Source organism: Typopeltis vanoorti, chromosome 7 (genome assembly GCF_054136105.1).
Source record: "Typopeltis vanoorti isolate ZY-2024b chromosome 7, IOZ_Tvanoo_1.0, whole genome shotgun sequence".
Classification (NCBI taxonomy): Eukaryota; Metazoa; Arthropoda; class Arachnida; order Uropygi; family Thelyphonidae; genus Typopeltis; species Typopeltis vanoorti.
Window position 1 is genome coordinate 139032613 of NC_143555.1, and position 23067 is coordinate 139055679.

General features: G+C 33.9%; 1 protein-coding gene across 2 annotated transcripts in view; it reads right to left on the minus strand.

Annotated features, from left to right (window-relative positions):
* Ptp10D (Protein tyrosine phosphatase 10D) overlaps positions 1–773 on the minus strand; it is a 253950-nt gene extending 253177 nt beyond the window's left edge. For both annotated transcript variants that reach the window (XM_090395504.1, XM_090395503.1), the window contains exon 1: positions 52–773. In XM_090395504.1, the coding sequence (XP_090251630.1) occupies positions 52–162 (111 nt within the window). In that variant the 5' untranslated portion in view covers positions 163–773. The remainder of the gene's footprint in view (positions 1–51) is intronic.
* Positions 774–23067: the final 22294 nt, after the last annotated feature.

Below are 23067 nucleotides of genomic sequence, written 5' to 3' on the forward strand. Positions count from 1 at the left end.
CAGTCAAACACGATTTACAGTTTTACTTGAAACTATTTCAAAAACACATACCTGAGCAATTAATGAAAGGAAGAGGATTATAAGCACACCGTATCTTTGGTTGATGGTTTCGATCAGCTTAAGGACCCATCCATAGTTAGTTCTTAACATGATAAGAACCATCACAATAGCATATGGTCGAGTTAAAAAAAATATATAAAATTCGATTTTAGTTGCTTCGGTAATAGAAGACCACTTTGGCTACTTGCAGTTCACCTGGCTGTAGTCCGGTAACTATAAGCAGATGACATGCTCGTTTCCTGTGTCGGAGACAATGAATCAAATTCCTTGCACATACACTCACTTTTAAAATCAAGACGGGGATTGTAAACTCATCTCGAAGTGCACAATTGTAGCTCGGGCGATTCTTTCTTACGTACTTGTCGTAAGAAGTGAACGTGCTTCGTAAATTACGACCCCATCTGTCCTGTAGAACTTCACGAACATTATTTCCACACGGAGGTAAGTTTCTTGGAAGTTATTGACGCACAACACCCCACCACGTCGGCTGCTGATTCCTCCGTGCTGGAGAACGCTCAGTTGTGGAGCGGACGGAAAACATGATCGCGATGGTTACATACGAGACTGTCTACGAAACCGTACACCTTTTGGCTTGGCTGCCATTACGAACTTCTTCGAATGGATACAAGACGACAAAGGTTCTTGAAAATGGCCTACATTCGACATCCGTGCAAAATCTACACCTGAACCGACTCGCCCTCGGGCAGGTCATGTTTTTCTCACACTGAGCCGCACAGCCGAGTACTAGAAACAGCTGGTCAAACAAGTCACCGAGATGCAAGCGACCTCTAGTGTGCAGTCGATTCATACAACTGAGAAAGTTTTAATTTGCTGCAATTCTGCCCCCTTTAGTTTTGTTTTGAGTTCAGTTGTCTCGTTCACAAATTCTATTCTAATTAAACTAATAAAAACAAGTTTTTTTAGATGGGAATCTAAATTTAGTACGATCTATTGATAAAATATTTTTTTTTTCCGTTTCAACTTCATTGTTGAAAAATGTATTGTTTATTATAAACAATGCATTTTTATTTAGTGAAAGATTGTTAGGTCTTGTATTAAAAAAAAAAACAAAACACGTATTGTATATAAAGACAACTTTATGTTTCTCACATAAAGTTGGAATAAATAAATCACGAAAATGAATAAATAAAAAATGAATGAAATGTATAGAAGTACATAATTTTATTCGGTTATTTTTTATAAACATTGCAAAATTAAAAAATTTACTGACCTAGAGATCAATCGAATCAATCTTGAGTCCCATAAGCAAGCATTTATTCATTAATTACTTTATTAGTTAATTTATTCTGACGAAGTCGCCTGGGCCACACTCAAAAATTACCGTGTGTGTGTGTGTGGAGGGGGGGGGGGTTGTTATTGTTGATTTAAACGCAGAATTACAGTCTGCTAACCTAAAGAAGCATAGATGATTCTAACCATTCTGAGTGATTGTAATTCTGTGTTCAAATAAAAAATAAATAAATAATAAAAACAATCGCCTTTGTTGCCCAGAGGGTCTAATCAAAATATTTGAATGCTTTTTATTCTATATTGTTATTCAAATTACTGTCTGTGCGGTTAGCCTAGTGGCTATGCACTTAACAACCATATGCCTAGGGAAGATTGTCCTAAGTTCGATTCCCGTCGACGATGCGAGGAGCTTAAGATCGTGAACACACAGTCTACAGCAGTGATGGCGAACCTATGACACGCGTGTCAGCGCTGACACACTTGAGGGCTTCAGGTGACACACCTTGGATGTTGAAAAACATTGGTATTCTGATGAAAAAACTAATTTCAATAATTTCAGTTTATTAAATTAATTGTATAATATGAATTCATAGATTGGTTATCAATGTCCTATTAAATAAATAGCCTAATATGATATGTATAAGTCACCATCTATGATTAAGTAGTTAAATTTATCAATAACGTCAATATTTAAAAAAAAAAAAATCTTTGACACACCTGGGTAAAAAGGTTCGCCATCACTGGTCTACAGTCATAGGATATAATACTTAAACCCTCATTAGGAGGGCTCACCTAGTCCTAAGGGGTCGTCGAGGAACGGGGGGAACCCCACACGAATAAAAAAAAAATTCAAATTACTTTACCATGTTATCTTTATCACTGAAAATACCTTAGTTACTGCAGCGAAATATTGGATTGTGTATTAAATACAGTATAAGTTTTAATAGTTAATAAACTATTTAAGTTCTTAATTAAAAAATAAAATTGTATTAAATTTAAAATTGAAGCAGATATTGAGTGCTAAAGAAAGTTGACTGCTTTGTCTGTGTGTGATCTTAATAGAACAAAAATCTTCGAAAATATTTTCTTAATTTCGTTATTTATTCACATTCAGCGAGAAATAAGAGGAGGATCCTTCGAGCAGTGTGTGTGTGTGTGTGAGAGAGAGAGAGAGAGAGAGAGAGAGAGAGAGAGAGAGAGAGAGAGAGAGAGAGCATGGCGTTTTCCAGTTTTTCCATCATATGTTGAGACTCTGATGCCCACATTTTCACTTAAGATTCTAATAACAGTCCAAGGATGAATACATTTAGTTTATTCTTGGACTGTGTTATTAGAATCTAACATTAATCCAAGAATGAATGTTTCTGAGTGAATTAATTCACCGACACTCACTTATTGCAGTGAGGCCAAAAATCAAAACTACACCGCTGATCACTGTATTTTCATATCTGGACATTCAGAAACTTAGTGAAATTTCCATTTCTGCAAATCATGAATGATGACCAGGATGTCACAAACTCTCATTTCCCTGTAGATAGTCGACGTAGTTTGAATAAATACTTTGAGTAGTTGGGAATTGGAGACGAGATTCCATTTAACTGACTGTTCCATTCGTGGATCGCATTCTGATAGACTTGGAGAAACTATTGAGTTCCTCCACAAGAAAAGAATAAATTTTACCTATCAACAGATATAAATGAGCCCACGTTACGATTTGCGTTACGATATATAATAATGCTTACTAATTAATTAATCTGCATAAAACAAACTGAATTAGCATGCAATAAGTCATTGATTATCCAGTATCTTCTTTCAGATAGCTGATTTTCATTGTCCGTTAATCTTAACTCTTGTGGATTAAGCTCAGAGTGGACAGCTATTTCAAGATCATCAGTTAAGACTATGAGGCAAGTGGATGACGTTTGTTAAATGTATTCTGAGTATTCTGAGTTTTCATGAACAACTCTACCACTTCTGCATAAGACCAGTTAACTTACTTTCAGATGAAAATATTTAACAAAATTTGTTCGTGTATTCATAGACAGAATTAGAACCTGGTTGTATCAACCCAAATTGCGCAATTGTTCTTCCGACTATGTTACAGAAGCGCCCATATAGGAACATATGAATATAATTGCATGATATCTCACTGTAGACTACGACAATGACATAGGGGAAGGTCTAAGTAATACTTAGCTACAATATGAACAGCACACATTGTATCCAACTCATTAATTAAGTGCGTAATCAATGGATTTTGGATCGTTTTAACTTACCAAAGACCACGTAGCGGAAGAACATCATATACAGGCATGATATCTCAGTAATGTTGAAACATGAGTACTCACTATGTAGTTAATTGAGTCGTTTCCATAGCATGCCGGTATAATTTTTCCCGATATGTCGATAACAGTTCCAAGTTCAAATCAGTAGAAGCATTCCCAAAATAACATCACTATATTTAACAGATGAGACAACAGACCGAAGTAAATAATTCCACTAACAGCCACCAACCATACCGACAGAAATCCATAGGATTTAAACAATGTGTATGTCTCGTGATTTGCCATTACGATCTGGGGTCCAGTGACGACGAGCTCTGCACCAGACTAGTTGAATCCAAGCATCGTTTGGTATGTTTAGCTTGTATGTAGTAGTTCTTCTATGGTAACCGAGGCTATGGAGTTCAGTGTAGAGAATGCACTGATACAAACCGCACACGTCTTCCAGTATTTCCTGTCCTTTTATGTCGGTTCGCTTTTTCCATTTATCGCTTGCCGAGGCAGATGATGAACGTGTTCGAATAAGTTTTGCAATAATTCATCTAAATTTTTCTTTGTGTTGTTACTTTTGGAAATGTAGTGTATATGAATATTTTGTTTAGCGAAAAATTTGAGAGAAGAACGGAAGAAAGAATTTTTTTTTAATTTTAAATATCTCCAGAATTTTCTATCAGATATTCCAAGCTTAATGAAATTATTTTTTCCCTCCCTCTGTGATGACAAGAATTGTTTAATGTATTCGGCTTATCTTGTAGCAAATTGTCAGGCAACAAGTTGATCCCTTTTGTAATAGAAAAATCTTTTCCGGGCAATAATTGGAGAAAACAGAGCTTGACAGAATTAATTGCCAATTTCGATGTTTGATCCTGAGTTCCCAGTTCTAATCTCAAGATTATGGATCCATTCTATAAAGTAAATTGATAAATGAAAAATGTTTCTCTTGGTGAAGATTAAAAATGTTCAAAAATGAAATCATTACTTATGAAAAGAATCTTGTAGATCGTTTTTTTTTATTTTCTTAAAAGTTCCGTACTTTAATCCTTGACTTCTTCTTCTTCTTCAAGGTTTGTAACGTTATTAAAAGCAAATTGTAATAACGATTCAATTTTAAATTCGCTACAAAGTATTTGCAAAAAAAAAGTATGCATTTTTATTTTCTATCATCGCTATTAGCATCTTCCCGTCCTTTGAAATTAATTTCTCTGTCGAAAAATTTTCTTTTTTTGTTATGTTTATCGTGAACCTGTTAACTTTTCTTAATTTATTTTTAATACGTTTCGCCCTTTGCAAACTGATAAACTTTTTACCGTTTGATTTACTTCATATGAAACGCGATTGATATGGATTTAATGTATTTGTTAGATTGTGCGCTCCTGAATTGTCTGAGATATTTGGATATTGAGATATACGAGGAGTGTATCAATAAGGACTTTCTAGCTGAAAATAAGATCCGAGACCCTCGGCTGGCAATGTGCCAAGAAGAGTCAATTCATGTTGAAGGAGAGAAAGGAATAAGGCGATGTACGAATTCGTTACCAACACGAGAAATCACGTGCTTTATACGCAAAATTTTCCAACTGTTGTTCAAGCAAAATAGTTATCACTTTAAAAACTATAATGATCATAAAAGAAAAGCTAATTTTCCAACGTATAATAATAAACAGTCATCCCATGAAACGCATTGATTACCCTATTATCGGAATGGATTCTCCTTCTTCTGCCCATGCGCAGAAATGTCGAAGGGTTTCACATCTGTGGTCGCACCGTAAGGGTATATCTCCAGAATTATCCCTCAATTTGGTTGTCCATCTTTACACCAGTTAATCGAGGGTCAGCTAAGAAGAGGATTAATTTTGTTTAATCATGTGCTAACGATACCTTGGAATATGCAGTAATACAGCATAATCCTTAATTTCTCATGTCATCCAAACTATTACACGGAGCATTAAAAAGCAGTTTATCCTGAACATTTTTATTCTCCATCTTTCCATACAACTTTGTTTTCAATGACATTATTTGTACTTTGTAACTGTTCATTATCGTATTTACGTGTTTTCCCTCAAACTGAATACATAAAAACATATTCTATCATTGATTATTATTATTATTATTATTCTGAGCGGTTAGCCTAGTGGCTATGAGCTTTGCACCTATATGCCTGGGAAAGGAGTGTCTTTGGTTCGATTCCCGTCGCTGACGTAACGAGCTTAGGATCTTTCTCAGACATACCCAAGTTGTTCGGTCTTGGGCGTAGACTGCATGGTTTTTCTCTCTAGTTTATCTGTGGTTTTTCATCCTACAAGCAGGCAAACTGGCCTTGAGAACATAATGCCTCTACAGACGTAGGATACCCCTGAATGCATACGGTTAGTCCCCTTAAACCCTCGACACTGCAAGGTAAAAGAAAGAAGATATCTATTATTATTATTATGTGACAATCTTATGGAATCCAAGAGCTCATCGCCAGAGGACTTCACACCACACATACAATCTACTGCTACATTCAACATCAATGTCTTCAAACTTGCAACACCGGTAGAATCTTGTCACTATTTTTTCTCTGGAATTCTATTCAGCGCAAGCCTACTTCAGAGCGTATTTTTAGATATAAAAATGAATTAAAATTTTTAATGAATTAATACTTTTTTCAAAAAAATCATATTAGTAACAATATCAAAAAAATATGAATTATAATAAACTGAAAATTAAACTATTAAATTATAATAAACTGAAAAATTTTTTTTAATTTTTTCAACAATTAAATGTAAATTGATTATGAAAATGTTTTGGAAAAAATATAATAAATGGCAAAAATTAAAATTTTATTAAAATATCTTGTAGAGCTCCAGAAAGTATTTCATGGTATGCAGTTTGAATATCACTGCTCTACATAATCCACCATCATACTACGCCATCTACCGTCCACTGATAGTATTTTTTTGTTAAATGCGAGTGTTCCCTGGTCGATTTGTCTATATGAAAAATTCTAGTTGTTTTAGGAGAAAAACCCTGCTACCTTGGTACGAGATAATTAACTCATCTTTCACTTATAATTTATCCTAAGACATCCTTGACCTCAGGCAGCAGGTGAGGTTTTCAGTCTACAGATTGAAATCAGCGCAGGAAAACATATATCGATTAGTTTAAAAAAAAAGGCAGGCTTTATTAAAATTCTGCTTCATTGAGAACACACGTTCTGCTCAACGGAAGCTCTTACAATAATAATCTCAGCATATTAAATCTCTCTTTCCTCTTCAGTTACTCCCAACTTAACGATGTCATTCATCCTTGATCTCCACAAGAAAATATTACAAGAACTTTTATTGTGTTTGTCAAAAGTTAATCAGGGAAAAGAAAAAAAAAAGAAAGAAAAATGTCCAGACTTCTATGAACTATAAATCTGCTAGTCTCCGTCCGATTCGTAAGCTGGGCCAACGAATTTTTTTCGTTCCTCAAGACAAAAATTTTCGATTATGTCCCATCAAGGAATTTACTGGTTTTGTTTGTCATTATTTTTCATATTATAGATGGGAAGATCGACAAATGTATACAGATAGTTGTCTCATTGTTTATATGCCATTCTTGTATTCACCAGAAACAATACATAATTTATTAACTTTATATTGAAATATCAAATTTGGAGTTATAAACAGTTGCCTTTGTCTTGATAGCAAATATAGCAGTGGTTCTCTTTTGAAATATTTTTAATTCCCTTAACCGCTTATGTTCAGAAAATAAAAAAAGTAATAAATTATAAGGCGTGGTATTACAATTTTTATCGTCATGCATAATAAAATGGGACTTTATATCTTTATAAGATTAATAAGGTATACAAATATAAAACTGTATATACATTAATTTTTCAATTCGTTTCTTTGCTTAAAAATTATCTGTAGATATTCTTCTTGATCACGACGCATATGAGGCAAAACAGGCATATTTATTTTGGCTTCTCTTTTTAATCAGTCTGTAAGGTATTATTTCTTCCTCTTTGCTGTTAAAAAACGTACAAATAAAAAAAGAAGGGAACAATCATTTATTTTGTGAATTCGATCAATGAAATTCCTCTAATTCTTTCTAGATGTCTGTGTAGTCAAATTTTAGATCCAGCAGATACCTGCGGGAAATATATATTTTTTAATTATAAATTTATTAGAAAATAACAAAAAAAAAGTTATAAAATTCATCATTACATCTCATTAATTTAATTTTTTTCCAAAATTATAAAATTGTAAAACAATGTCATCATATGTATAACCCAAGAGCATGAGCTCATCCGGGTTATAAGAAGTATAACAATTACACAGAACATAATAGTACGCAAAAGTTGATATTTAAAATGCGAATTAATTTATTTTGTAAAGAGATTAATGATGTCAGTGTTGTGTGATTATGTTCCTTCCCAAGCTTAGGAACCGTGCTGTACAACAGTCTGTATCCAGGCAAAATACAATATTCTTAACATTGTCAGAGTTAAGAATATTCTTTAAAAAGAATACTCGAGATAGCATAAATCTTACTTTGTTACATACTTCTGTAATATGTGGTTTCCAGCTTAAATTGCTGTCTATTTTTAATCTTAAGTAGGTTAGAGTAATCACGTTTTCTGTCTTTATACAATTACAATTTTCATTACTTTTACAATTCCAGTTGTGTAGGAATATATGGATAGAAAAACTAGTTTTACTATTCGGTGTATTTTTGAGTTTAAAAATTATAATTTTTGTTTTTCCAGCATTGAGAGTGAGTTTGTTCACATGAAACCAATTTGTCACTATTTGGAAATCTGTGTTGACCCTGTTTTGCATTTCATTTATAGAATTTGCAGTGAATATCAACGCGGTATCATTTGCAAAGGTGTTTTCTTCACTTGATAACTATAGGTCACAGAAGTCGTTGATGTAAATTATAAATAGTACTGGCCCAAGCACAGAACCTTGGGGGAATTCCACATTTTACCTGAACGAAATTGCTGTAACTTTTGTTGAGTTTTATTGTTTGTGATCTAGACGTTAAATAACTCTTAATCCAGTCATGTGCACAGCCTCTAATTCCTATATTCTCCCGTTTTTTTTTTTTTTTTGAATAAAATATAATGGGATACTGTGTCAAAAAAGCGCGTGCTCAGTGTTTAGTTTCTGTCTAAACCAATACTAGTTCTTAGAGAAGGATTTTTTTTTCCTTAAAAAAGTTACTAATTTCTCTGATATTTTGGAGAGAACCTGGAGTAGGAAGATTGGCCTGTAGTTTTTACGATCATTTTTGCATCTTTTTTTTTTTTTTTTTTTTTTTGTATGGGTATTACCACAGCTTTCTTAAGTTCTGTTGGAAACACACCAGTCATCAGCAATAAATTGAAGATAGTCATCAAAGAAGGTATCAGATATTTCTGGCACTCCTGCATTATGCTGACAGTAATACTATCATGGTTTGGAGCGGAAGATTTTTAAGTTTCATTATAATATTTTTGATTTCATTCTCAAGTAGGAAAAAAGTACATTGAACTCTCATTGAGCTCAATTTACTGATGGGGTATTAGGACTATTTACACGTTTTTCATTGGCGGTGTCTGCGCGGTTAGCCTAGTGGCTATGCGCTTCGCAACAATATGCCTGGGGAAGAAATGTCCTAGGTTTGATTCTCGTCGACGACGTGAGGAGCTAAAGGATCTTTCTCAGCCATAGTCAAGTTAGCCGGTCTTGGACAGGGACAGCAGGGTTTTCCCCCTCAGTTTATCTGGGGGTTTTCATCCCGCAAACAGACAAACTGGCCCCATGAACACACGCTGCTACAGTCAAAATTACATACTTAATTCCTCATTAGGAGGGCTCAACCAGCCTAGTGGCGGTTGAGGAACGGGGGAACCCCACACGAATAAAATAAAAAAAAAAATTGACGGTTACGAAGTAATTATTAAATCTGTCTGCTAACATTATTTCACTGTTTAAATCTGTATGATTTCTGTCATCATTACTAAGTCTTGGAAGTGTTGGTTCTTGGATATTTCTGCCAAGTATATTGTTTACGAATTTCCATTGTTTTTTGGAACTACCTTCACATTTCAAAAATTCATTACGGTAATACTCATTTTATTATTATTATTATTATTATTATTATTATTATTATTATTATTATTATTATTATTATTATTATTATTATTATTATTATTATTATTATTGTTGTTGTACTTGTAGTTTACTTGGTTGAAGTTGTTCTCATAGCATTCATTGTGAGGGTATTTTTTGTGCTTTTTATGCTTATTTCTAATTTTTCCTTTGTTAACCTGTAGCACAATAAAAGAATAAATAAATTTAAAACATTGTGCAATCCAAATAAAGAGTTATATTTACTGAATCGTTGTTTTGTTTATTCTGAAGCTATCGCTTCTGGAGCCTCGCTGAAATAAGATTTTTGAACTATGTAATACTTGTATATACATTCCAATATAATTACAACCTAGTCGTTCACGGTGGAATGCAAATATTATTGAAATTCATTTCTCACTTAATGTTACGGTCATTAGATAGGGCAAATGTTTCAACATACCTACTTCACTAACAAACACATATCACCGCACGCACAAACATGCGTGCTAACAATTAGAAACGTACCAGTTACCATGATCGTAAAAGACAAAATTCTGGAGTCAGAAGCCAACAATAATTAGTACAGACGACAGCGGATAGCCGTGTTGATAAGACTGGGGGTGTTGCAAGCCTAACACGGTCTGTTGATGTTCGCGGCATGCAACCGCTTGTCGAGAGCGCTGATGTAAGGTAGTTTGCATGGAAACAGCCTCGATATAACGTGGCTAGCGAAGTCTATTCGTCGATTGGATCAATCAGTTCGTTTGGGGAACCGGCCTTAAGTTATTTTTCGATCTCATGCAAAGTTGGCTAATTTATGGAAATCATTCCCTTCTATGCCATTGTTAAAGCATCCAAGGTCATCCTGATAAACCGCTTGAAAGTTTTCGTTCTCTAAAAAAACCCTCAGGGGGATTATACGATTAGCGATTTGTAACCGGAACGAATAGCAGATTATCTAACAGCAAGGTTACCATAGAGAAATCTGTCCTTCCCGACAGCTATTGTCTTAATGTCCTAAATAGCTACCCCATTACTGTGTAGATAGGACTATAGGACTAGAAGGTGATGGCGGTGGTATGTAGTGAGTAGGGAAAGATAGGGGGGGGGAGTTGTAGTTCGCTCTCGTACCATAGAATGAGCTCAGCGTTCTGAATGCCAGAACAAAGGACGAAGAATTTATCTGATCGATTCGCTATCCCCCGCTCTTCTCATCGGTAAACAAGGACAGACGTTTCATATGGTAATTGCTCATCCACATGGAAGAGGAATGTAGATAAACAAATAGCTAGATAAACACACCGATAAAGATCCCTTTATTTCTCTTCGAAACTCACCCAAGTGCACTAAATCTCCAAAATAGTGAGAAACAGTTATTCTTGAACTAGCGTCTATTTTTTTTTTTTTTTGAATTGTTTACTATTATTATATTCTATTCAAAGCGAACATAAATATTGTACCTTGAACGAGAACGTAAATTCCTTTATTCTTATCCCATATTCTGTGCGATTAACATATATAATAACCATTTTTCCCATCAACATGAAAACGTTTATCCTATTCTATGTAATAGCGAATGGGTTCGTGCCTCGGTGACCCATTTTTACGCAAATTCTTTATATAACTCCCTATTTAAAGTGCGGATGTCGTCTGGAAGACATGTAAGACCGTCTTCTATGCTTCGTTAGACATTTGGCACACTCAATTAACCTAGATGATGTGAACTTGCACTCCAAACGAAGAGCTTAAAGTATTTACTCAGAAAGAGAAAAGAAGATGATTCAGAAACGATTGTTTGCCGTGAGATTTTCATTTCCTGGTTGGATAAAGAACTGCAGTTTCTCGTTCTAATGGAGTATATTCAACTACAGAGTGCCCCAGAAAAAAAAAAAAAATATTCGATGCTTTGAAAACTCCGGCGAAGAAAATTTTAGTATCGCAGTGTTGGCACGTGTTGCGTTTGAATTCCTCCAGATGTCGCTGCCATAGCGATAACAGTTGGCACTCTCAAGATGTAGAATATTAGAAGGTTATGTTACAATCATGGCATGTAGGAGTTTTTAGATCTAGGCCTTCCCGACATGCAAGTTAAACAATGTAGACCATCGGAATTCCTATCATATTCGCCAATCCTGATGCTTGTGGATGTTTTAAACTAGAAGAATGGATCGTTGAGATATGAGTCACCCTTTGCACATATAACTGTACTACTGCTTGTTGCAGGCGCGTGTTACAACTCCTGAGAAATGCATTTTAAATAAATCTTGTTGCTTTTGAAATACAAGTACAAATAGAGGGATGTTAAATTCCTTTTCCAAACATTGAGGATATATATAACGTAATAAATTCTAGTACTTTACTTGTATTTCTAGTGAATTACAGTTCCTATGTTATAAACAATTTTTTAATACATAATTTTAGCTGGCTGAATCTATCTATATATCAGAGAGCGCACAGCATGCATTTTTTCCCCATTTTGTCGCCTATTTCGAACTTGACGATGTAATTTATTTAAATCGAATAGCAACTAACTAAAAGAACATCATTGTTGTGCTGTTGGCAGTCAGATTATTTTTTTAAAAATATTTTAAAAATTCAAAAATAAAAAATAACATCAATATACAATACTAAGTACTGTCTGTTCGTACTTCTGATAGAAGCAGAATGGCCCCATTGTTGGAGTAACAAAAATCATCTTATGTATTGACGTATTTATAGTGTCAAATGAAGGCATACTGTTGGCTGATACTGATATCGGTTGGCACATTGTTTCGTAAAGGCTGTTGGTTTTCGCCCGATACGATCAAGACCCAAGGACAGTTTAAGTGGTAAATTCTACCAGTTCGATTTTTACACACATTGAATTCTAATACGAGGTATAGTGACCTACAGGCCTTTGTAATTTATGCATAGAGGGTCTAATCCAAAACCATCCTTGAGTCATATTCGTAAATATTAACTGAGATACACGATATATGTCTTATATATATGTCTATAAAAAAATGTAAAACAAAATATATATAAAATCATGAAAAATAGGGGAAAAAAATCCTTCCCCCCCTATTGCTATCTGATGTGGCATGGAAAAAGTTCCGTTTTTGTAAGTTAGAGAAGGATTTTCGGATTACCTAGAAAATATTATTTGAAAAATACATAAAATTTGAAAACATAATTTGAAAAATTCCTTGGCTCACCCACGGTACAATGTAGTATAAGTTTTGAACTCTTCTTCGTGGGTTTAAATCTCCATCTCCCCCTAAAAAAAGTGTGTTGTCTGAAATCACATACAAAATGTATCTCCCTCTTTACCAACATTCTTCTTCTCCCTATTACGTATTAGGCCTACTGAGCTGACTTCAGCTCTTCTAAGTCGTACTCGTCCCGAGGATAAGGTGATTAGCCCTATGCCTCCCGGTATGGCTGTAGCTGCGTGTGTTTAAGGAGCCGGTTTGCCTGTTTGCGGGAGGAAAAACCCCAAATAAACTAGGGAGAAAAACCCTGCTGTCCACGCCTAAGACCGGCTAACTTGACTATGTCTGAGAAAGATCCTTAAGCTCCTCACGTCGACGACGGGAATGGACCCCAGGACACTTCTTTTCCAGGCATATGGTTGCGAAGCGCACAGCCACTAGGCTAACTTTTTTCAAGACTGAATGTCTTGAAAAAAGTTTCACTAGATGATGAAATCACTTTTTTTCAAGACTGAATGTCTTGAAAAAAAGTTTCACTAGATAATGAAATAACTTTTTTCAAGACTGAATGTCTTGAAAAAAAGTTTCACTAGATAATGAAATCACTTTTTTTCAAGACTGAATGTCTTGAAAAAAAGTTTCACTAGATGATGAAATACATGTACCACTTTTAAACATTCAACTTTTTGGTAAGGCCTTCATGTAACTTAGTCTTCAAGAATCGTTAATATGTACCGGAACCAGAATAATAATAATAATAAAAAAAAGTGATATCAGACCAAGATAAGTCTTCAAATCAGCCATCCATTTTAAATTGCTGCAGTATTGCACAATTTTACGCAACTTACTCATGTCGGAGTTCAGCAAACGGAACAATAATTTGAGAAGAAAAGCACATTTAATTTAATTAAAAATAGTTATGATTGCATAATCAACTCGAAAAGTTATAAAAAATAATTGACAAAACAGAACGAAATGGTTTAATAAGTTTTTTTTTCCATTTTTTTTTAAAGGAAACAGGACACAACTACTACAAGACCTTGCTAGTCTGACGTAATTGAGGTCACTCAGTTGAAAGTTATCACCCATAATCACTTCTCAGTATGTACAGTTTTATTTTTTAAAAATTGAAATAAAATATTTTCTTTTGGTAGAATTTGGAAATTTAATTAAGGATTTGTATACCGCGTAAGTCTACATGGTAGCGTTTAAATTTCCAATATATTCGATTTAGATTTGGCGCATGCTCTGTTGACGTTTCCGTTTTTGACATTCACTAGTGTTCGGCGCATGCTCGCTTGACTGGAGTACAATGCTTGTTTACGCTTGTTTGGTCCTATTAGCCACTCCAATGCAGCTATTATTAATGGTTAGCGGGGTAACAATGAGAACATAACTGCAACATGTGGATCTTAAAACAACTTCACTTTGGTGACTTTTAATACTCGCAGATTTAACGGAGACCTTAATTCTTTCGTTAAATAGCCTAAAAGAGCTTACAGATCAGAGAAGCAATTATTTAAATAGAATAATACCCCCCACATTGTTACACGGAAGTTGTTTTATGCGTATTTCTATATGCTGAAAGATTAACTTTGACAAAACAAAATTTTCGTGTTAACGTTTGTAAATTCCTCGTAACAAAAACCATTATCTTTATTTTTTATTATGTAATTATTTATTTTGCATGGGAGATGTAGAATACATACAAAATAACGAGATTCATGTATTTGCAGTTAGTCTATTGAAATTAAAATATATGAAGTTATACAAAAGGAAAATAAAAATTAATAAAGATGGATAGTTAATTAAAAAAGAAATACTAAACTACTCAATGGCAAATGGAAAAAATTAATATTCGATGTTTACTATTTTATTTTTATATTCAGGTTTTTAAGCCCATTTCCCTCTGTGGTCTAGTCGGTGACTACGAAGTTTTTGGTTGGAGAAATTGGGATTTGAATTCCATCTAAGATTTGGGTTGAATTATTTAGAATTAAAACCGAAGCAGCTAAGGCTATGAGGCGAGCGCGTGTTCTTCTAGCCGGTTTGCCTGTTTTGAGGAATTAAAAAAAAACCAACAGTTTGCAGGAGGGAAACTGTTGGTTTTTGTGGAACATTTTCATGTTCATATAAGGTCGGCTTATTCATCTTCACAATTTCTTTCTTTCTTTCTTTTCTTTTTTTTCAAAAAAAAAAAAAACACACTTATAACGGGTCTTCTCGTATAGAGGCAAATAAGTATTGTCAGAATTCCAATTTTCTCAATGATTGATACATTTTAGAGAATAGATTTCACTGTTATAATTAACTCAGTAGGGCCTATGTAGCGCAGTGGAAATAGCGCATGCATCCTCAGCGCTAGCCCACAGGAAGATAGATTAAGTTCAAGTCAGTCTATCTTTATATCTTGAATTCTAATATGGTATTCTAAGCCCGATGTTATTCTTATGCTATCATAATCTTAAGAATATCATAATAGTTCCCGAATTGGTCGATCTTTGGCATGGGCGAGGCGGTTTTTTCTCCTGGAAACTCGGGATTTTCGTCCCGCAAACTGAAGAAAATCGACCGTAGAACCCATATTATATTCAGACAAAAACATATTCTGTTAGGATTAGGTACCAAGAGATAACAGCGCTTGTTTTCCTGTCTCTTCATAGGTTGCCACCTTATAATTAGTGATTGACTGATTGGCTACCGGTAGAGACTGAACTGTCCACTCAGTCTTCAAAAGCTACATAGGATTAAAAGGCCTCGCCTACTCTCTATAAAGGAATAAAATGGTTAGATGATTTATTTTTATTTTATAATTAGCTCTAATAATCTTCATTTTTCATTTTAATCATGTTTTTCTATGCTTTTATTTACACTTATTATTTTTTTTTATGTTTATTCTTATTTGTCAGAGTTCTTTTCATGTAAATTGACTTAGATCTTATCTTAGAAATAGTCACGTGGATTTAGAATTTTTCATACTACGCAAGTGCATTTATTTACATATTAAGAAACTTTTTTTTAAAAAAGTTTTTTTTATAAATAATGCGCCATTATTTATTTCATTTTTAGCCATCTTTAGTTACCTAAAGATGACGTATGTTAAATTTTATAAACGAAATTAAAAAAAAAAAATGAAACTTCAGACGTCTGGTAGAGAAATTGATTTGACCTACAGATATGATGCGCAATTTCTATCTAAAACGTTTCGGGCTGCTACATTAATAAATGTCTAAACCTGGAAAGTCTCCGAGTGAGAACCTTGCTGGTGGCGAATCACGCTCTGATTCCACAAGGAAACTTAAATAATTCTGAGTGCTATTTGCTACACTTAAGGAATCTTTCTCTGTTCAAAATTCCCTTCAGATCTCAATCTTTATCTGTCACTTTTCTTTCTCGAAAAACATGCTAAAACTCTTTCCTGAAATTTTTTTTTCTTTTGAGCATGTTCTTCTTCTTCTTCTTCTTCTTCTTTTTTTTTTAATTAACTGGATACTATTTCAGTGTTAGTTTCGCTTCGTACTTCTTTTTGCTTATTATGGTGTCACTCGAATTTCAGATGAAAATTTGCTTCTTCTTCTAATCCTATTTTATAACCATTTTAAGTTATAAGCGTCCCCATTTGTGTCCATCTTTCTTTGTTAAAGGATTCGCGATGCCAACATTCTCCACTAAATCATCCTTCCATCTTCTCTCTGGTCGTCCAGACATCGGTTATATGAATGCCACTGAATGATTGTTTTTGCCTATCTATCGCTTTTCATCCACGTTCTACTTATCTCCATTTCAGTTTTAAAATTTCTTTCCTTATATCCAACCCTTTGTTTCTTTTTTATATCCTCCTTGTTTTATCTTGCAGTCTGATGTTTAGCATGGCTTTCTTTCCATTCTGAGTTCGGTTTCCCTCATTCTGTCAGTATTTGTTTGGTTTATTGGCCATGTCTTTGATCCATAGGTCATAACTGGGATGATACACTGGTTGAAAAGGTTGGCTCTATTTTCAAGTTATTATACTCCATAGGAATCTTTTCAGTTACTAAAAGCCATCCAGCCTGGCTGAATTCATCCCCCCCCTTCATAAATGCTTCTTTTTCTTAATGTTCTTCTAAGATTTGTTCTTATAAAGTTCTTATAAGGCATACATATTCTTACTTGCTCTGTTTTGCTATTGTATATTATTATTTCTTCTGTTATCCGATTATTTTCGATATTTTTTATTGTTTTAGTTTTTTTCCGTAGTTTATGTATAATCCTACTTTATTTGATACTGTATTTAGTTCATTCTCTTTAGTTCACTCAAGATCAGCGCTTCCTAAACTGTGGGCCGCGGCCCCCTTGGGGGATGTAGGTTTGGTTGAGGGGGGCCGTGAAAATATGAAAACAAATTTAAAATCTTTTAAGACTAAGTAGAATTTTTTTACCTTAAAATAAACGTATTTAATTTTTATTATTTATTATTTCTTTTTTGTTATTTTTAATATTTTAATAGAAAAAAAATCACACATTGGTGCGGGTTCACAAATTTTGCTTCCTGCGTATTTCTGCGCTTAATGAATATTAGTAAATATGCGCTTATTCATATCAGTTTCATTTCAAAGCAGAAATCTAAGAATTGCAGTTTCAAATATTTCACCTGATATTGATGTAGCAGTATTGAAACACATCCATCACATTAAATTGTTATTAAACCTTCTTTTATGTTTATAATTCTTTCTTTATTACTAATCGTTTTACGTTTCATGTGCTTGTACTGCAAATGTACTGTGCCATGTCAAATGTGTATGTAAGATGCTAAAAATATAATATTTGCATTTAATTTTTGCAATATTCGCTGTGTATGTTTTGTATTGAATATAAATACAATAAATATTATAATAATAAATGTCTATATTACGATTTTTTTTGAGGGGGCCGAGAAATATTTTAATTTTTCCAAAGGGGGCGCTGACATCCAGAAGTTTGGGAAGCACTGCTCTAGAGGAGTAACTTCCCAACAGTGTCTGTTACCTCTTGGGGTGGAGACAGTTGTCTTTAAAGGTTACTTGGTCACTCGGGCATATTCTGAGGCAGAGCAGTGTAGGCTGGGTAGGAGCAGAGGCAGGTTACCTATTCTTTTAGGGGCGTCAAGTGTATAGGAAGAAATGGAATAGAAGAATGAAATGAAAGAGGAAACATGCCAATCTTCTCCCAAACCGATTCATCATCGTGAGATAAAAGATCCTTCCCCATTTAAACCACGAATATGTTACACACACGAACGAGGCCGCAGTATCCGACTTTACAATTCCAGGAGAACCTAGTTTGGTAGAAAAACGTAGCTATCGAATTGGACATGACACTCCAGAAATTCAGGAAATGTGCTTTACCGGGTAGGACGAGGTGTTGTCAAACAGAGGAGTAGCTTTTCTTATAAACAAAAGTATAGCAAACACGTTATGAAATATGCAGGAATATCAGATCGGATAGCACATATCATAGTTCAAACATGATAACAGAAAAGCATTAAAATAATACAAATATAAATACAAATACAAATATCCACCAGTAGCGCACTCAGGATTTAATCTTGGGGGAGGGGCGATTTGAGTAGATGATTTCAGAATACACACTACTCATCGCATACGACCATGACTCAGCATCTGCAGTGACCGCTAATTCACAAGTAGTATAGAAATAGAAGACACGACACAATATAAATAAAAAAAAAAGAATTTTAATTAGGAAAAGATTTTTGGAAAATGTTCTAGTGTTTTTTCCTTTTTCATTTTGGAGAGGCGGGGCCCCCTCCCCACCTCTGGGTCACTGATATGCACCATCCAGTAGTTGTTATGAAAATGGAGAAGTTGAAGAATTCTGTGACCCGACAGAGTGCCCAATACAAGACAGAAGCATCCTACAGCTTACACAATAGTGTAGGGAGATTTTAATGCACGACTGGGGAAACATAAAAATGAAGTTGAAAAGTGTATAGGAAAACATGGAACAGAAGAATGAAATGAAAGAGGAAGAATGATGTTAAATTTCATGATAAAGAACCAGTCGAATACTCTGAATACATTTAAAAGAAAAGTCCAAAAATGGACATGGATTAGTCCAAATATAGGACAAACAAAAAGAGAAATAGATTATATTCTATCATCTCATGTAAGAATGTTTAAGGATGTTTCAGTCACCAATCAAATAGGCATAGGAAGTGATCACAGGATACTTAGAGGGGAAAATAACAATCGAAGAAAAAAAATTGAAATAAATACAAATTTTGATACATTAATAACAAATAAAAATTATATCCGCAAAGAATAAGATACATAAAAATCTTATTTTGGTCATTATAGAAAACGCATGTCTAAGACTTCAAAGATAAAAAGATTAAAAATAAAAATCTCTCAGAAAAAACAAAAAACTCTCTTGGAGAAAAGATTGCAAGTAATTGGAGAAGGAAAAAGAAATGCAATGGAACTTAGAGAAATAAATAAAACAATCAGAAAGAATATTAACGAAGATAAAAAGTTTAAAAGAGAAGATAAAATAATCCAAGAAGCAATAGAGAAGGAAACATATGAAAAAGATATGAAAGTACTACGAAATAATATCGCAATAGGAAAAAAAAAAGAATACTAGAAGATTAAAATGAACGAGATATCAAAGATAAAAAAAAAAAAAAACATAAAAGAAAGTGCTAGACAGTATTGTTATATTGTCTTCGTCTGGCTTCCTAATAGCAAGGAAGCCAGACGAAGAGGACGAACGAATTAATCCAGAAATAACAGAATTTCGAAAGAGAACAAGCAAATGAAAGATGTGATAAATAATAAAATGCTAGTAGAAGATGGAATTGCAATAGAAATGATGAAAGCACCAGGATATTAACAGAAAAACTAGAAAATCTATTTAATAAATGTCTGAAAGATAAATATATACCAAACAGGTTTAACAATGCTTTCACGATACTCTTGTTCAAAAAAAAAAAAAAAAAGTAATAAGAAAAAGATAGAAAATTATCCCTGTAAGCTTTCTGTAACAAGTATATGTACTGTTTATAAAGATCATAACAAGCAGAATATTAGATGAAGCTCAGACTAATGAAAGCTAGATTCAGAAAGGGATTTAGCACAACCGACCATCTGCACACATTGAATTAACTAAGAGAAAAATGCAGAGAATACAACTTACCATTGTGCTTAGGTTTTATAAACTATGAGACAACATTTGATTCACTTGAAAAACAAGCATTCCTAATAGCAACGAAGAAATATTAAATAAACCCAAATTATATACAACTAATAGATAAATTATATGAAAAGCAACTGGTAGTATCCTTGTACGGAACAAAGCGGCCCATTCCAAATAAATAAAGGCGTACCCCAAAGGAAATACTATTTCACCCAAATTATTCAATGCAGTATTAGAACATGCCCTGAAGAGACAAAGGGATTAATATGAATGATAAAAAAAAAAAAAAACTAAACATTTCAGATATGCTGATGATATTGTAGTAATAGTAAACAACGAAAGAGAACTCGAAGAAATGATGGGAATTTACATTTTCAATAATTAATACCATAATGTCAACTAAGTAGCCGCTTCTAAATTACAGCGAACCTTTTGTTTTTGATCATAGCACTTCATTTTATTTTTATTTATTTATTTTTAATGAGAGCACTTATTTTTAGATGCAGATACGTAAAATAGTCAACAAATAACTGACATACAAAATGAATTCCATACTAAAACTTTGTAACATATATATAACTTAATATTTTGATTTCATAATATGAAATAAAGTTTATTTCTTTGCTTAATAATAAAATTCTTAGTAAATATTTCCATTTAAATAATATAATGTATATATATATATATATATATATATATATATATATATATATATATATATATATATATATATATATATATATATATATATATATATATATATATATATATATATATATAGATAGATAGATAGATATATATATATATATATATATATATATAGATAGATAGATAGATATATATATATATATATATATATATATATACAGGGTGTTCGGGATAAATTTGACAGTTTCGTAAGGAAAAAGAAAATCTTCTTTGTATCTATTAAATTTAATGAATTGACAAAAAAACATTACAGGCAGAGTTAATTACAATACTATCAACAAGATTTACTCAAAATAACCACCATTAACATCGATCACAGCTTCAATTCTGCTTCGGAACCTCGAACAAGCTGATGCTACAGTCTCCCTGGGAAGGGCCGCAAAAACTGTTTTAATTTTATCCATTAACTGGGCTTTTGTATTACTGGAAGTGCGATTGGTGTCTTTTTCAACTGCGCCCCATACAAAATAATCCATGGGGTTAAGGTCTGGGGAGTTTGGAGGCCAAACATTTGGACTGGTGAAGTCGTAGAAATTTTCAGACAACCATTTTTGACTTTTCCCAGAGGTGTGGCAAGGGGCCGAATCCTGCTGCCATACATACGGCCTACCATTGGCTACCCTTGTTATCCAGGGCTTGACTACAGTTAGCAACTCCACGAACAAAGCCCGAATTCCAATGCCAGGGTTCTTCAACACCTGTTCCTGCAGATTTGCGAGGAATTCTGCTGTACGAACGCAATCAGATCGTCTGCTAGGGATCTTTCTTCTTGCTACATCCTCGTAGTCACCATTGCAAGTCTCTAGTTCATGCCTGATTGTTTTTACTGTATTCAGGGAGCATTGGGCAGCAGTCGTAATATCCTTATTTTGATGGCGGGCACGAATCATCATGATACAAGTTATTCTCTTCCATGATTCAGGTGGGTTCCAGCTATCCATCCTTTCTGACATCTTGTATATGAATGAAGAAGGGTCCAAACTTTTAAATGAAGAGAAGTGTGTGTTAATACATGTAACTTACGGAAAAATATAATTAATTATAAATATGTCAAATTTATCCCGAACACCCTGTATATATATATATATATATATATATATATATATACACATATTATATATATATATATAGTAATATATATTCATAATATATCCGTAATTTATCTCCTCTATGGATAAGATTGAAAGTCTCACCACTGTGGAAAGTTACTTGTTAGTATTGTGGCGTGGCCGATCCTAATGTGTCTGCTCAGTTAATGAGGTTTGATTTCCCTTTTATTTTTCTTGGTGTTACCATAAAGAAGCTGTTCAGATCAGCTATTTGCCCAATAATAATAATAATAATAATAATAATTATTATTATTATTATTATTATAAATTTAGTTTAATCCTTTATCCAAGTGTAAGCAAACAAAGTTTGGGCCTGAAATATCTTCAGGATTGAGGCAACTCGTGGTAAAGAATGGACAAGCTCTCATCACTACTTGTCTTAGTATCTTCCATTTCCTTGCGGACATGTATAATGCAGAGCCTGTGTAGCTCGGTGGATGTGACGTTTGCCAACCACCGCGCTTGGCCGCACGAAGGAAGACTTGGTTTCGAGTCTAGTCGGCAACTAGAGGAAATTTTTCTAAGCCTTTTTTCGACCGGTTCCCGAGTTAGTCGATCTCTGGCACGGGCACGCAGGCTTTTCCTCCCGGAAACTCGGGTTTTTCGTCCTGTAAACTCAAGAAAATCGACCGTAGAACCCACATTATTTTTTCAGACATTAAATATATTGTGTTAGGGTAAGGGACCACGAGATGACGACACATTTGAGCCGTCTCTCTTCACTGAGTACCGCTTAATTAGTGATAGCCTTGGGCCATCTATCTCTGATTGGTACCAGTGGAGATTGAACTGCCCACTCAGTCTCCAAAAGTTAGATAGGGCTAAATGGCCTCGCCTACTCCCCGTATACGGGGAATAAAAAGACGTTAGCTGATTTTTTTTTTTTTTTCATGTATAATGCTAGCATTAAGGGAAGGGCCACTACTCAGACCGGTTTCGACCTTTATTGAGGTCTCGTCAGTGCGAAACAGACCCAGAGGTGGCGATACCAAGGTTGAAGCAATAGAGAGGTCATATTTACCTATTATTATTATTATTATTATTATTATTATTATTATTATTATTATTATTATTATTATTATTATTATTATTATTATTATTATCATGTTCAATCAATCGCAGCCAGATTCGCGGATATTCCTTTGCGCTTCTCATTGCACGTAACTAGTGAATTCGACACTGCTCGTTTGGGCAGCGTATTTTTAGTATG